The following is a 15,000-nucleotide window of genomic DNA, read 5'->3' on the forward strand; positions in this document are numbered from 1 at the left end:
TGACTACAGTCCTGTTATCTCCACACCACTCTGTTCTCTCTGACTACAGTCCTGTTATCTCCACACCACTCTGGTCTCTCTGACTACAGTCCTGTTATCTCCACACCACTCTGTTCTCTCTGACTACAGTCCTGTTATCTCCACACCACTCTGTTCTCTCTGACTATAGTCCTGTTATCTCCACACCACTCTGGTCTCTCTGACTACAGTCCTGTTATCTCCACACCACTCTGTTCTCTCTGACTACAGTCCTGTTATCTCCACACCACTCTGTTCTCTCTGACTATAGTCCTGTTATCTCCACACCACTCTGTTCTCTCTGACTACAGGCCTGTTATCTCCACACCACTCTGTTCTCTCTGACTACAGTCCTGTTATCTCCACACCACTCTGTTCTCTCTGACTACAGTCCTGTTATCTCCACACCACTCTGGTCTCTCTGACTACAGTCCTGTTATCTCCACACCACTCTGTTCTCTCTGACTACAGTCCTGTTATCTCCACACCACTCTGTTCTCTCTGACTACAGTCCTGTTATCTCCACACCACTCTGTTCTCTCTGACTACAGTCCTGTTATCTCCACACCACTCTGGTCTCTCTGACTACAGTCCTGTTATCTCCACACCACTCTGGTCTCTCTGACTACAGTCCTGTTATCTCCACACCACTCTGGTCTCTCTGACTACAGTCCTGTTATCTCCACACCACTCTGGTCTCTCTGACTACAGTCCTGTTATCTCCACACCACTCTGTTCTCTCTGACTATAGTCCTGTTATCTCCACACCACTCTGGTCTCTCTGACTACAGTCCTGTTATCTCCACACCACTCTGGTCTCTCTGACTACAGTCCTGTTATCTCCACACCACTCTGTTCTCTCTGACTACAGTCCTGTTATCTCCACACCACTCTGGTCTCTCTGACTACAGTCCTGTTATCTCCACACCACTCTGGTCTCTCTGACTACAGTCCTGTTATCTCCACACCACTCTGGTCTCTCTGACTACAGTCCTGTTATCTCCACACCACTCTGTTCTCTCTGACTACAGTCCTGTTATCTCCACACCACTCTGTTCTCTCTGACTATAGTCCTGTTATCTCCACACCACTCTGTTCTCTCTGACTACAGTCCTGTTTTCTCCACACCACTCTGCTCAGAGTTTTTGAATGTACTCTTCTGTATTTGTCTGTGTGGAACAGAGAGAGGAGAGACCCCAGGCAGACAGGCAGCTCTCCTGTCTCCTTTCCCCAGGGCAGGGCTCTCCTCCTGGGGCAGACGTGGTGGCCTCGCGTGCCTCTAGCCTGGTGTTACCCTCCACATGGGAGGTGTTATGTGGCTTTTCATTTAACATGCCGGAACTGTCCCAAATGGCCCCCTATTCCCTATGGGTCCTGATCTAAAGTAGTGCACTATATAGGGAATAGGGCTCTGGTCTAAAGTAGTGCACTATATAGAGAATAGGGCTCTGGTCTAAAGTAGTGTACTATATAGGGAATACGGTTCTGGTCTAAATTTGTGTACTATATAGGGAATAGGGCTCTGGTCTATAGTAGTGCACTATATAGGGAATAGGGCCCTGGTTTAAAGTAGTGTACTATATAGGGAATAGGGCTCTGGTCTATAGTAGTGCACTATATAGGGAATAGGCCTCTGGTCTAAAGTAGTGCACTATATAGGGAATGGGACTCTGGTCTAAAGTAGTGTACTCTATAGGGAATAGGGCTCTGGTCTAAAGTAGTGTACTATATAGGGAATATGACTCTGGTCTAAAGTAGTGCACTATATAGGGAATAGGGCTCTGGTCTAAAGTAGTGCACTATATAGGGAATAGTCTACCATTTGGAGCGCAGCCACAGTCTATCAGGTTCCTAGAAACTCCCAGAGATTTATTTGTTGAAGATGTGACCTCTTCACCTCAAACCAGATTCAATTCTGACAGAATCTGTTTTAGCTGAAAATGGAGACGAAGAAAAAGAGGAATCCAGCCATAGCGTGTGTGTGTGTGTGTGTGTGTGTGTGTGTGTGTGTGTGTGTGTGTGTCAAATCAACCCTGTGTTTTGGGCGTCCATGAGAATATTGAAAAGCATAAATCGGCACAGGAACAGTCTTCTCACTGACCCATTTCAGGGTTCTGGTTTCACCACAGATACTTAGTAACGACAGAGTAGTAGAGGAAAGAGAAGAGGGAGAGAGAGATTATGAGGAAGGAGGCCAGAGAAAGAGGTGAAAGGAGAGAGAGATTATGAGGAAGGAGGCCAGAGAAAGAGGTGAAAGGAGAGAGAGATTATGAGGAAGGAGGCCAGAGAAAGAGGTGAAAGGAGAGAGAGAGATACGAGACAGAAAGAGAAAGAAATAACAAAGGAAGGAAGGGGGGGAGAAGGAGAGAGAGACAAAGCAGAAAGAGAGACACGAAAGAGAGAGAGAGACACGAAGCAGAAAGAGAGACACGAAAGAGAGAGAGAGACACGAAGCAGAAAGAGAGACAAGAAAGAGAGAGAGAGACACGAAGCAGAAAGAGAGACATGAAGCAGAAAGAGAGACACGAAACAGAAAGAGAGAGAGAGACACGGAACAGAAAGAGAGAGAGAGACGAAGCAGAAAGAGAGACACGAAGCAGAAAGAGAGAGAGAGACACGAAGCAGAAAGAGAGAGAGAGACACGAAACAGAAAGAGAGACACGAAACAGAAAGAGGGAGAGAGACACGAAACAGAAAGAGAGACACGAAACAGAAAGAGGGAGAGAGACACGAAACAGAAAGAGAGACACGAAACAGAAAGAGGGAGAGAGACACGAAACAGAAAGAGGGAGAGAGACACGAAACAGAAAGAGAGACACGAAACAGAAAGAGGGAGAGAGACACGAAACAGAAAGAGAGACACGAAGCAGAAAGAGAGACACGAAACAGAAAGAGAGAGAGAGACACAAAGCAGAAAGAGAGAGAGACACGAAGCAGAAAGAGAGAGAGACACCAAGCAGAAAGAGAGAGAGACACAAAGCAGAAAGAGAGAGAAAGACACGAAGCAGAAAGAGAGACACGAAACAGAAAGAGAGAGAGAGACACGAAGCAGAAAGAGAGACACGAAACAGAAAGAGAGACACGAAACAGAAAGAGAGACACGAAACAAAGAGAGACACGAAGCATAAAGAGAGACATGAAGCATAAAGAGAGAGAGATAAGTAACAAGGGAAGGAAGAAGGAGGCCAGAAGAGAGAATGAGGGAGGAGTAAGGCCAGAGAAAGAGGTGAAGAGAGAGGAGAGAGAGAGAGAGAGAGAGAGAGAGAGAGAGAGAGAGAGATACGAGACAGAAAGAGAGAGAAGTAACAAAGGAAGAAGGAGGCCAGAAGGAAGAGGTGAAGAGAGAGAGAGACAGGAAAACAGAGGGACATCAATCTGTGTGTGTAGCGTTTCATAACGTAGGGCCTCTCTGAGCTCAGTATAGAGGCTGGTTGGGGCTCAGAGCAGTACATTAACACAGTGAGTTATGAGGGCGGCCTGATGCTGCGCTGAACGCTTTCCCAGGCTGAACGCCACACTCTGACCAGCCAGCAGAGGGAAGCACCACTGATGAGAGCCTTGATGCACCAAGTTGGTTTTCACCTCTGGTTTCACAGCAACTCCATCTCTATGGTTACTGTTGCTCTTCCTCCCTGAGGGGTTTGGGGAGTGTAAGCTGATCCTAGAGCTGTACCTAACGGTACCAACTTCTACCTAGATGAGGGGTTTGGGGAGTGTAAGCTGATCCTAGAGCTGTACCTAACAGTACCAACTTGATACTCCATTGGTCTTAGTTGGCTGTATATCAGCCTCAATATGAGTCTATGTACGGTGCAGTTGGCTGTATATCAGCCTCAATATGAGTCTGTGTACGGTACAGTTGGCTGTATATCAGCCTCAATATGAGTCTATGTACGGTACAGTTGGCTGTATATCAGCCTCAATATGAGTCTATGTACGGTGCAGTTGGCTGTCTATCAGCCTCAATATGAGTCTATGTACGGTACAGTTGGCTGTCTATCAGCCTCAATATGAGTCTATGTACGGTACAGTTGGCTGTCTATCAGCCTCAATATGAGTCTATGTACGGTACAGTTGGCTGTCTATCAGCCTCAATATGAGTCTATGTACGGTACAGTTGCCTGTATATCAGCCTCAATATGAGTCTATGTACGGTGCAGTTGGCTGTCTATCAGCCTCAATATGAGTCTATGTACGGTACAGTTGGCTGTCTATCAGCCTCAATATGAGTCTATGTACGGTACAGTTGGCTGTCTATCAGCCTCAATATGAGTCTATGTACGGTACAGTTGGCTGTATATCAGCCTCAATATGAGTCTATGTACGGTACAGTTGGCTGTCTATCAGCCTCAATATGAGTCTGTGTACAGTACAGTTGGCTGTATATCAGCCTCAATATGAGTCTGTGTACAGTACAGTTGGCTGTATATCAGCCTCAATATGAGTCTATGTACGGTACAGTTGGCTGTCTATCAGCCTCAATATGAGTCTGTGTACGGTACAGTTGGCTGTATATCAGCCTCAATATGAGTCTGTGTACGGTACAGTTGGCTGTCTATCAGCCTCAATATGAGTCTGTGTACAGTACAGTTGGCTGTATATCAGCCTCAATATGAGTCTATGTACGGTACAGTTGGCTGTCTATCAGCCTCAATATGAGTCTGTGTACGGTGCAGTTGGCTGTATATCAGCCTCAATATGAGTCTATGTACGGTGCAGTTGGCTGTATATCAGCCTCAATATGAGTCTATGTACGGTACAGTTGGCTGTATATCAGCCTCAATATGAGTCTATGTACGGTGGAGTTGGCTGTATATCAGCCTCAATATGAGTCTATGTACGGTACAGTTGGCTGTATATCAGCCTCAATATGAGTCTATGTACGGTGGAGTTGGCTGTATATCAGCCTCAATATGAGTCTATGTACGGTACAGTTGGCTGTATATCAGCCTCAATATGAGTCTATGTACGGTACAGTTGGCTGTATATCAGCCTCAATATGAGTCTATGTACGGTACAGTTGGCTGTATATCAGCCTCAATATGAGTCTGTGTACGGTGCAGTTGGCTGTATATCAGCCTCAATATGAGTCTATGTACGGTGCAGTCATGGAAACAGCAGGTGTTCATATATTTTGTCCAGTCAGTGTAAACACGGTGCATTCAGAAAGTATTCAGACCCCTTCACCTTTTCCACATTTTGTTACGTTACAGCCTTATTCTAAAATGGATTTAAATTAAAAATGTTCCTCATCAATCTACACACATTACCCCATAACGACATCACAATACCCCATAATGACATCACATTACCCCATAATGACATCACAATACCCCATAACGACATCACATTACCCCATAACGACATCACAATACCCCATAACGACATCACAATACCCCATAATGACATCACAATACCCCATAATGACATCACATTACCCCATAATGACATCACAATACCCCATAACGACATCACATTACCCCATAATGACATCACAATACCCCATAACGACATCACAATACCCCATAATGACATCACAATACCCCATAATGACATCACATTACCCCATAACGACATTATGGGGTATTGTGATGTCGTTATGGGGTATTGTGATGTCGTTATGGGGTATTGTTATGTCGTTATGGGGTATTGTGATGTCGTTATGGGGTAATGTGATGTCATTATGGGGTATTGTGATGTCATTATGGGGTAATGTGATATCTTTATGGGGTATTGTGATGTCGTTATGGGGTATTGTGATGTCGTTATGGGGTATTGTGATGTCATTATGGGGTAATGTGATGTCGTTATGGGGTATTGTGATGTCGTTATGGGGTATTGTGATGTCATTATGGGGTATTGTGATGTCGTTATGGGGTATTGTGATGTCTTTATGGGGTATTGTGATGTCGTTATGGTGTATTGTGATGTCGTTATGGGGTAATGTGATGTCGTTATGGGGTATTGTGATGTCGTTATGGGGTATTGTGATGTCATTATGGGGTATTGTGATGTCGTTATGGGGTATTGTGATGTCTTTATGGGGTATTGTGATGTCGTTATGGGGTATTGTGATGTCGTTATGGGGTATTGTGATGTCGTTATGGGGTATTGTGATGTCATTATGGGGTATTGTGATGTCATCATGGGGTATTGTGATGTCATTATGGGGTATTGTGATGTCGTTATGGGGTATTGTGATGTCATTATGGGGTATTGTGATGTCATCATGGGGTATTGTGATGTCATTATGGGGTATTGTGATATCATAATGGGGTATTGTGTGTAGATTGATGAGGAAAAAATAAACAATGTAATTCATTTTAGAATAAGGCTGTAATGTAACAAAATGTGGAAAAAGTCTGACTACTTTCTGAATGCACCGTTTGTCCATGTATTCAGCCTGAGAGGATGTCTGATCTAGAGGGCTGATACGACTACACCATGACCACAGTCAGAGGGAGCAGCATGGTTTCCAGTGTTACTGTTGTACATACAGACTGTAAAGTGATCCAGTCCCCAGAGCGGAGCTAGGTGTTGAGGCTGAAAGGACCTCTTAGGACTGGCTTTATGGGAAAATATACGAGCCACTGGAGATCAGAGAGGTAGGGGGGAGAGAGAGAGAGAGGGGTATGGGGAGAGAGAGAGATGGATAGATGGGGAGAGAGAGAGAGAGGGGGATGGGGAGAGAGAGAGAGAGAGAGGGGGGGGATGGGGAGAGAGAGGGATGGATGGGGAGAGAGAGGGAGAGGGAGAGGGGGATGGGGAGAGAGGAGAGAGAGAGAGAGGGATGGAGAGAGTGAGAGAGAAAGGAGAGAGGGGTAGGGGTAGTGGGGTATAGGATAGCCTGACCACTCCGGGGCGTTGAAGCCACTAGCCACAGGTCTCTCTCTCCCTCTCTCTTCCCTCTCCAGGCCGGTCTCGGGGTAAACCGCAGCATTCTCCAGCCCGTGAGAAACACCCAGAACCAAGCTCCTCCATCCTCCTCCAACCGTCCTCCTCTGTCCAATACATAAACCTGCCATAGCACAGTGATTTACTCCCTGTATACAACTCTCCTACGCTCCTCTGGTTACTAACAATGTGACATGATGGAATGAGAGGGAGGATGGAAACAGAGGGAGGGAGGGAGGGAGGGAGAGCACTATAAGGAGAACATAGAAGGACTTTATTTTTCATCCTTAAAGTAGCTTTCATTGTTACAATATGTTATATACTTTTAAACACACACACACACACACTAACGTTTACACACACACTAACGTTTACACACACACTAACGTTTACACACACACAGAGTGGGACACTGTAGGTCAATATCTGTTAATACTGAGACTACTATCAGTGGTCTCCTCTGATTCCTGGTTTCTCTCTCTCCCTGTGTGTCTTCAACTCTCCCCTACACAACCTCATTATCTACATTCACTGTCCTGTCTCCTTCCCTCCTCTCCCCCTCCTTTCTCCATCTCTCTCTCTCTCTCTCTCTCCCCCTCCTTTCTCTCTCTCTCTCTCTCTCTCTCTCTCTCTCTCTCTCTATCTCTCTCTCTCTCTCTCTCTTCCTCACTCTCACCTTCTTTGTCTCCTCTCACCACTTCACTCCTTCTCTCTCTCCGTGTTGCCGTGGGATACTGTCCTCTCTCTGCCTGTCATCTCTCACCTCTCGCTCTCCATCCATCTTGTCCACTGTCCATCTGTCTGTCTGCATCACTTCCTCCTGTTGTCCTCTTTCCTTATTTTACATATGTTTGTGTTTCTTCCTCTGTTTTCTTCCTCGTATCGGTCTTTTCTCTTCACACTCATCCTTCTCTCTGTCCCTCTTTGTCCCCCTATTTATCCCCCTCTCTGTCTCCCTATCTATCCCCCTCTCTGTCCCTCACTCTGTCCCTCTTTGTCCCCCTCTCTTTCCCTCTCTCTGTCCCTCTCTGTCCCCCTCTCTGTCCCTCTCTCTGTCCCTCTCTGTCCCCGTCTCTTTCCCTCTCTGTCCCCCTCTTTGTCCCTCTCTGTCCCTCTCTCTGTCCCTCTCTGTCCCGCTCTGTTCCTCTCTCTGTCCCTCTCTGTTCCTCTCTCTGTCCCTCTCTCTGTCCCTCTCTCTGTCCCTCTTTCCATCCCTCCCTGTCTGTGTGTGTGTGTATCATCATCTTTGTGGCAGATGGAGGAGCTGCTTGCGGCCATGGGGAAGGTGAAACTGGAGCTGGAGTCCATGCAGGCCAAGCTGTCCTCTACCCAGCAGTCATTGGCTGAGAAGGAGGCCCACCTGACCACACTGAGGGCAGAACGCAGAAAACACCTGGAGGAGGTGCTGGAGATGAAGTAAGAGAGATAATATATATACACCTGATCACGCTGAGGGTAGACAGACACACCCTTTTATTCATGAGGTCCCGCCGTGGACTGCTTCATTTTAGATAAGAATATTGAAGTTATTTATTGTGTTGATTCCATCTTTAACTTCTTGGCGCACCCATCCCGTTAGCGGGATCATTTTCGTCAACATCCGCTGAATTGCAGAGCGTCAAATTCAAATTAAATTACGAAAAATATTTAATTTACATGAAATCACAAGTGCAATATACCAAAACACAGTTTAGCTTGTGGTTAATCCACCTGGTGTGTCAGATTTAAAAAAAGCTTTACAGCGAAAGCAAACCAAGCGTTTATGTGAGGACATCTCTCTCAGCAGACAAAACATTACAAACAGCTAGCATCAGGAAGCTTTGTCACGAAAGTCAGAAAAGCAATCAAATTAATCGCTTACCTTTGATGATCTTCGGGCGTTTGCACTTACGAGATTCCCAGTTACACACTAAATGTTCCTTTTGTTCGATAAAGATTATTTTTATATCCAAAAACCTCCATTTGGTTGGCGCGTTTTGTTTAGTAATCCACAGGCTCGTGCAGGTCACGACGGGCAGACAAAAAATCCAAATAGTATAGAAACATGTCAAACGTTTTTTTATAATCAATCCTCAGGTTGTTTTTAGAATAAATAATCGCTAATATTTCAACCGGGCGCTAGCTTTTTCAATAGGAGAGAGAGAGAAAAGGTCTGCTCCAAGCTGCTCGCGCATGCAAAACTCTGGGGACACACAGCTATCCACTGACGCGATGTGATCATTCTCGCTCATTTTTCTTAATAAAAGCCTGAAACTATGTCTAAAGACTGTTCACACCATGTGGAAGCCATAGGGAAAGGAATCTGGTTGATATACATTTCAATGGAGGGAAGGGATGCAATGGAACAGAGAGGTTTCAGAAAAACTATTTTGACAGTTTTGGAAACTTTAGAGTGTTTTCTATCTTAATCTGCCAATTATATGCATATTCTAGCTTCTGGGCCTGAGAAATAGGCAGTTTCATTTGGGTACGTTTTTCATCCAAACATCAAAATACTGCCCCCTAGTCTCAAGAGGTTTTAAGCCGCAGTGGCTTTGGGAAAATAGTTGACATATTGTCATTTAGTTTTATAGAAAATAAGCAACTCTTAGTTAATAATCATTGTGATGCTTAGGGAAGGACTGAGTGACCTAAATCCCCAGTGTGTCTGGTTGTGTCCCGTCTCATCAAGCCCTGTTCTGTTCTGTTCAGCCTTGTGTCTCAGACCAGATCTCCTTGGTTGTGTTCTGTTGTTTACACAGCAGACTAGCTGTTTTTAGGGTTCTGTTGTCTTGTTTACATCATCTAGCTGAGCCACATGGCCATGACATCATACACGGTCCTCCCCCCACCTCTCTCTTTTCCTCTCCTTTTCTCTGCTCACTTTCACCTCCCATCCTTCCCACTCACTCTTCCATCTCTCTACTCAATATCTCCCTCTCTCTGCCTCTCTCTCTGCCTCTCTCTCTGCCTCTCTCTCTGCCTCTATCTCTCTCTCTCTCTCTCTCTCTCTCTCTCTCTCTGCCTCTCTCTCTGCCTCTCTCTCTGCCTCTCTCTCTGCCTCTCTCTCTCTCTCTCTCTCTCTCTCTCTCTGCCTCTCTCTCTGCCTCTCTCTCTCTCTCTCTGCCTCTCTCTCTGCCTCTCTCTCTGCCTCTATCTCTCTCTCTCTCTCTCTCCCAGTCTCTCTCACACTAGTAGGTTGTAAATGGTGTGTTGTGTATGTAGTGGGTAAATGGTGTGTAGCGTATGTAGTGGGTAAATGGTGTGTAGTGTATGTAGTGGGTAAATGGTGTGTAGTGTATGTAGTGGGTAAATGGTGTGTAGTGTATGTAGTGGGTAAATGGTGTGTTGTGTATGTAGTGGGTAAATGGTGTGTAGCGTATGTAGTGGGTAAATGGTGTGTTGTGTATGTAGTGGGTAAATGGTGTGTAGTGTATGTAGTGGGTAAATGGTGTGTAGTGTATGTAGTGGGTAAATGGTGTGTAGCGTATGTAGTGGGTAAATGGTGTGTAGTGTATGTAGTGGGTAAATGGTGTGTAGTGTATGTAGGGCCTAGTAGAACCACAGGGTCAGACCTAGTAGAACCACAGGGACAGACCTAGTAGAACCACAGGGACAGACCTAGTAGAACCACAAGGCCTAGAGAACCACAGGGACAGACCTAGTAGAACCACAGGGACAGGCGTAGTAGAACCACAGGGACAGACCGAGTAGAACCACAGGGACAGGCCTAGTAGAACCACAGGGCCTAGTAGAACCACAGGGCCTAGTATAACCACAGGGACAGACCTAGTAGAACTGCAGAGCCTAGTAGAACCACAGGCCTAGTAGAATCACAGGGCCTAGTAGAACCACATGGCCTAGTAGAACCACAGGCCTAGTAGAACCACATGGCCTAGTAGAACCACAGGGACAAACCTTGTAGAACCACAGGCTTAGTAGAACCACAGGCCTAGTAGAACCACATGCCTAGTATAACCACATGCCTAGTAGAACCACAGGCCTAGTAGAACCACATACCTTGTAGAACCACAGGGCCTAGTAGAACCACAGACCTTGTAGAACCACAGGGCCTAGTAGAACCACAGACCTTGTAGAACCACAGGGCCTAGTAGAACCACAGACCTTGTAGAATCACAGACCTAGAAGGACCACAGGCCTTTCTGATCTGGTAGTAATGATATTAAGTGAAAACTCTCTATATAAGGCCTATAAAACACACACACACACACACACACACATACATATACTGTACACACACACGCACATGCATACATACATACATAAATACACACACACACATACACACACACATACATACACGCACTTTGATGTTAGTGTCGACAGAGAAAATGCGTTTTTTTTAACATGTATCCCTTTAGCTTGGCAGTGGACTTCAGTCTTTGATCAAAGCCCTGGTTTTCCTTTCTCATTGTTTAGAAACAGAAAACCAGATGAAATAATGTCTATTCATGTCACTGGGCTTGGAAAGGAAAGGAAAGGAAAGGAAAGGAAAGGAGAGGAAAGGAAAGGGAAGGGAAGGGAAGGAAAGGAAGGAGCATAGATTAAATGTTCCAAGGCCTTGGTCTTTTTCCACCAAGGTCCACCCGTTTGGCCAGAGTTATCCCCGTGGGGGGGGTGGGGGGATCAACCCGTTTGGCCCAGAGTTATCCCCGTGGGGGGGATCCACCCGTTTGGCCCAGAGTTATCCCCGTGGGGGGGGGGGGGGGGGGGAACCACCCGTTTGGCCCAGAGTTATCCCCGTGGGGGGGGGGGGGGGGGGGGGGGGGAACCACCCGTTTGGCCCAGAGTTATCCCCGTGGGGGGGGGGGGGGGATCAACCTGTTTGGCCCAGAGTTATCCCCGGGGGGGGCGATCAACCCGTTTGGCCCAGAGTTATCCCCGTGGGGGGGGGGATCAACCCGTTTGGCCCAGAGTTATCCCCGTGGGGGGGGGGGGGGGATCAACCCGTTATTCCCAGAGTTATCCCCGTTATTCCCAGAGTTATTCCCAGAGTTATCCCCGTTATTCCCAGAGTTATCCCCGTTATTCCCAGAGTTATTCTCATAGTTATTCCCAGAGTTATCCCCGTTATTCCCAGTTATCCCCATTATTCCCAGAGTTATTCCCAGAGTTATCCCCGTTATTCCCAGAGTTATTCCCAGAGTTATCCCCGTTATTCCCAGTTATACCCAGATATTCAGAGTCCTGGCTGGGCTGGCAGTCCGGGGAGAGACCCAGAGACATCAGTCTGGCTTGGAGAGGAGGTGGAGGAAGGAGTCTTTATCTATCTGGCTCTAATGTGTCTGAATTAATGCAGCGTGTGGGCTGCTATGAAACGCACATCCTTCCTCCTCTAATACAGAGGAAGACAAATAGAGCCGGCCTCCCGGGGATCGCCTAGGCAACTGTGTCCAAACGAAACTCTGCCATGGTAAAAACCTTGAGTTCCGAATGCATGGCTCGATCAGGACAGGAAGAGCTGTGTCTCTATCTCGTTCTCTCTCTGCCGCTAGCCTTAAAGCTAAACCACACAACTCACAAATATCACACTGTTCTGAGGGAAAATACAACACTGAATGCTGTTCAGATGGGGCCTGGGTGGCGGGAGGGGGGAGAGAGGGGTAAGAGGAGGGGGAGAGAGAGGGGTAAGAGGAGGGGGAGAGAGGGGTAAGAGGAGGGGGAGAGAAGGGGGAGCTGGTTTATTTGTTGGAGGAGTGAGATAGAGGGTGGTCTTACTGTGATCATTATACTGTAGTCTAGATTGATGGTAATAGCTGTTCGTCGAGGTCATGATGAGCGCACTGTGGTCGAGCTGTGGTCGAGTGTGTGTTTGAGTTTATGTGTGTGCGTGTGCGTGTGTGCGTGTGTGCGTGTGTGTGTGTGTGTGTGTGTGTTTGTATGTTTGTGTGGATGTGTGTGTTTGTGTGGATGTGTGTGTTTGAGTGTGTGTTTGAGTGGATGTGTGTGTGGATGTGTGTGTTTGTGTGGATGTGGAAGTGTGTGTTTGCGCGTGTGTTTGTGTGGATGTGTGTGTTTGGATGGCTGAAATCGGGGGTCAGGGTGAGCTAGTAGATGCCGAGCCAGCCCACTGAAGGCCCTCTGTCGCCTGGCACAGACAGGGGCGGCCCACCGGATGCCTCGTTAAAATCAACCCCGATACAAAATGGCCGACGTTTCCTCACGAAGGAGGAACCGCCGTTGAGACAGCGGGGCCAAAACATCCAACATCCAACCACATCTATTATCCTTCATCTCTCCTCTCGGACTCTCCCGCTGTTTCCCTGACATTAATCAGGGAATCTGCTGCAGTCTGTGTGTTTTCTATCGTTTTAACACGCCTCTCAGTGGCCATAACACACAGCCCATACACTCACCACTCACACACACACACACACACACACACACACACACACACACACACACACACACACACACACACACACACACACACACACACACACACACACACACACACACACACAGACACACACACACACACACACACAGGGTCTATGGTAACCAGAGGATAATGGTAGGAACAGTTGGTTGTCTCTGCTCGCTGTGACCCGTTCACCCTGCTGTCAGAACCGCCTGCCACTGCATTGATCACCTCCTGCCCTGCTGGAAACTGATATGCCAAGGAGGGAATAGCAGGGAATACAACCCCCACAGGATCCAAAATGGAGTCCCAGTGACTGTGCCCCTGTGTTTGATAAGGGAGGTAGGGGTTAACTGAGTCTGTAGCTGTGTTTGATAAGGGAGGTAGGGGTTAACTGAGTCTGTAGCTGTGTTTGATAAGGGAGGTAGGGGTTAACTGAGTCTGTAGCTGTGTTTGATAAGGGAGGTAGGGGTTAACTGAGTCTGTAGCTGTGTTTGATAAGGGAGGTAGGGGTTAACTGAGTCTGTAGCTGTGTTTGATAAGGGAGGTAGGGGTTAACTGAGTCTGTAGCTGTGTTTGAAGAGTTTAGCTGGTGTTTCTACTGTTTTTAATCCAGGTGTGTCAGTGGGCTGATGAGCAGTAAAGCCCAGGGTCGTCAGGATGGAAAGTGATTAGGATGAGGGTGGTGGGTGGAGCGGCGGAAGGAGAGCTTTCCACTTTCGGGTGGAACACACACACACACACACACACACACACACACACACACACACACACACACACAGACACACACACACACACACTCAGCAATTTTGACAGCTGTCTGTCTGTGACTTAGCCCCATCCTCCTCCTGTTTACTATGAGTCTCTGTCTGTGACTTAGCCCCATCCTCCTCCTGCTCTACTATGAGTCTCTGTCTGTGACTTTGCCCCATCCTCCTCCTGTTCTACTATGAGTCTCTGTCTGTGACTTAGCCCCATCCTCCTCCTGTTCTACTATGAGTCTCTGTCTGTGACTTAGCCCCATCCTCCTCCTGTTTACTATGAGTCTCTGTCTGTGGCTTAGCCCCATCCTCCTCCTGTTTACTATGAGTCTCTGTCTGTCTGTCACTTAGCCCCATCCTCTTCCTGTTTTACTATGAGTCTCTATCTGTCTGTGACTTAGCCCCATCCTCCTCCTGTTCTACTATGAGTCTCTGTCTGTGACTTAGCCCCATCCTCTTCCTGTTTTACTATGAGTCTCTATCTGTCTGTCACTTAGCCCCATCCTCCTCCTGTTCTACTATGAGTCTCTGTCTGTGACTTTGCCACATCCTCCTCCTGTTTACTATGAGTCTCTGATGTCTGTGACTTAGCCCCATCCTCCTCCTGTTCTACTATGAGTCTATGTCTGTGACTTAGCCCCATCCTCCTCCTGTTCTACTATGAGTCTATGTCTGTGACTTAGCCCCATCCTCCTCCTGTTCTACTATGAGTCTCTGTCTGTGACTTAGCCCCATCCTCCTCCTGTTCTACTATGAGTCTCTGTCTGTAACTTAGCCCCATCCTCCTCCTGTTTACTATGAGTCTCTGTCTGTGACTTAGCCCCATCCTCCTCCTGTTCTACTATGAGTCTCTGTCTGTGGCTTAGCCCCATCCTCCTCCTGTTTACTATGAGTCTCTGTCTGTCTGTCACTTAGCCCCATCCTCCTCCTGTTCTACTATGAGTCTCTGTCTGTGACTTAGCCCCA

At 47.1% G+C, this 15,000-nt stretch overlaps 1 protein-coding gene across 1 annotated transcript in view; it reads left to right on the forward strand.

Annotated features, from left to right (window-relative positions):
- LOC139404682 (ELKS/Rab6-interacting/CAST family member 1-like) overlaps positions 1-15,000 on the forward strand; it is a 424,291-nt gene that overhangs the window by 260,961 nt on the left and 148,330 nt on the right. The window contains exon 19 of the mRNA XM_071147289.1: positions 8,168-8,328. Within this exon, the coding sequence (XP_071003390.1) occupies positions 8,168-8,328 (161 nt within the window). The remainder of the gene's footprint in view (positions 1-8,167; positions 8,329-15,000) is intronic.

This window comes from Oncorhynchus clarkii, unplaced genomic scaffold (genome assembly GCF_045791955.1).
Source record: "Oncorhynchus clarkii lewisi isolate Uvic-CL-2024 unplaced genomic scaffold, UVic_Ocla_1.0 unplaced_contig_9009_pilon_pilon, whole genome shotgun sequence".
Taxonomy (NCBI): domain Eukaryota; kingdom Metazoa; phylum Chordata; class Actinopteri; order Salmoniformes; family Salmonidae; genus Oncorhynchus; species Oncorhynchus clarkii.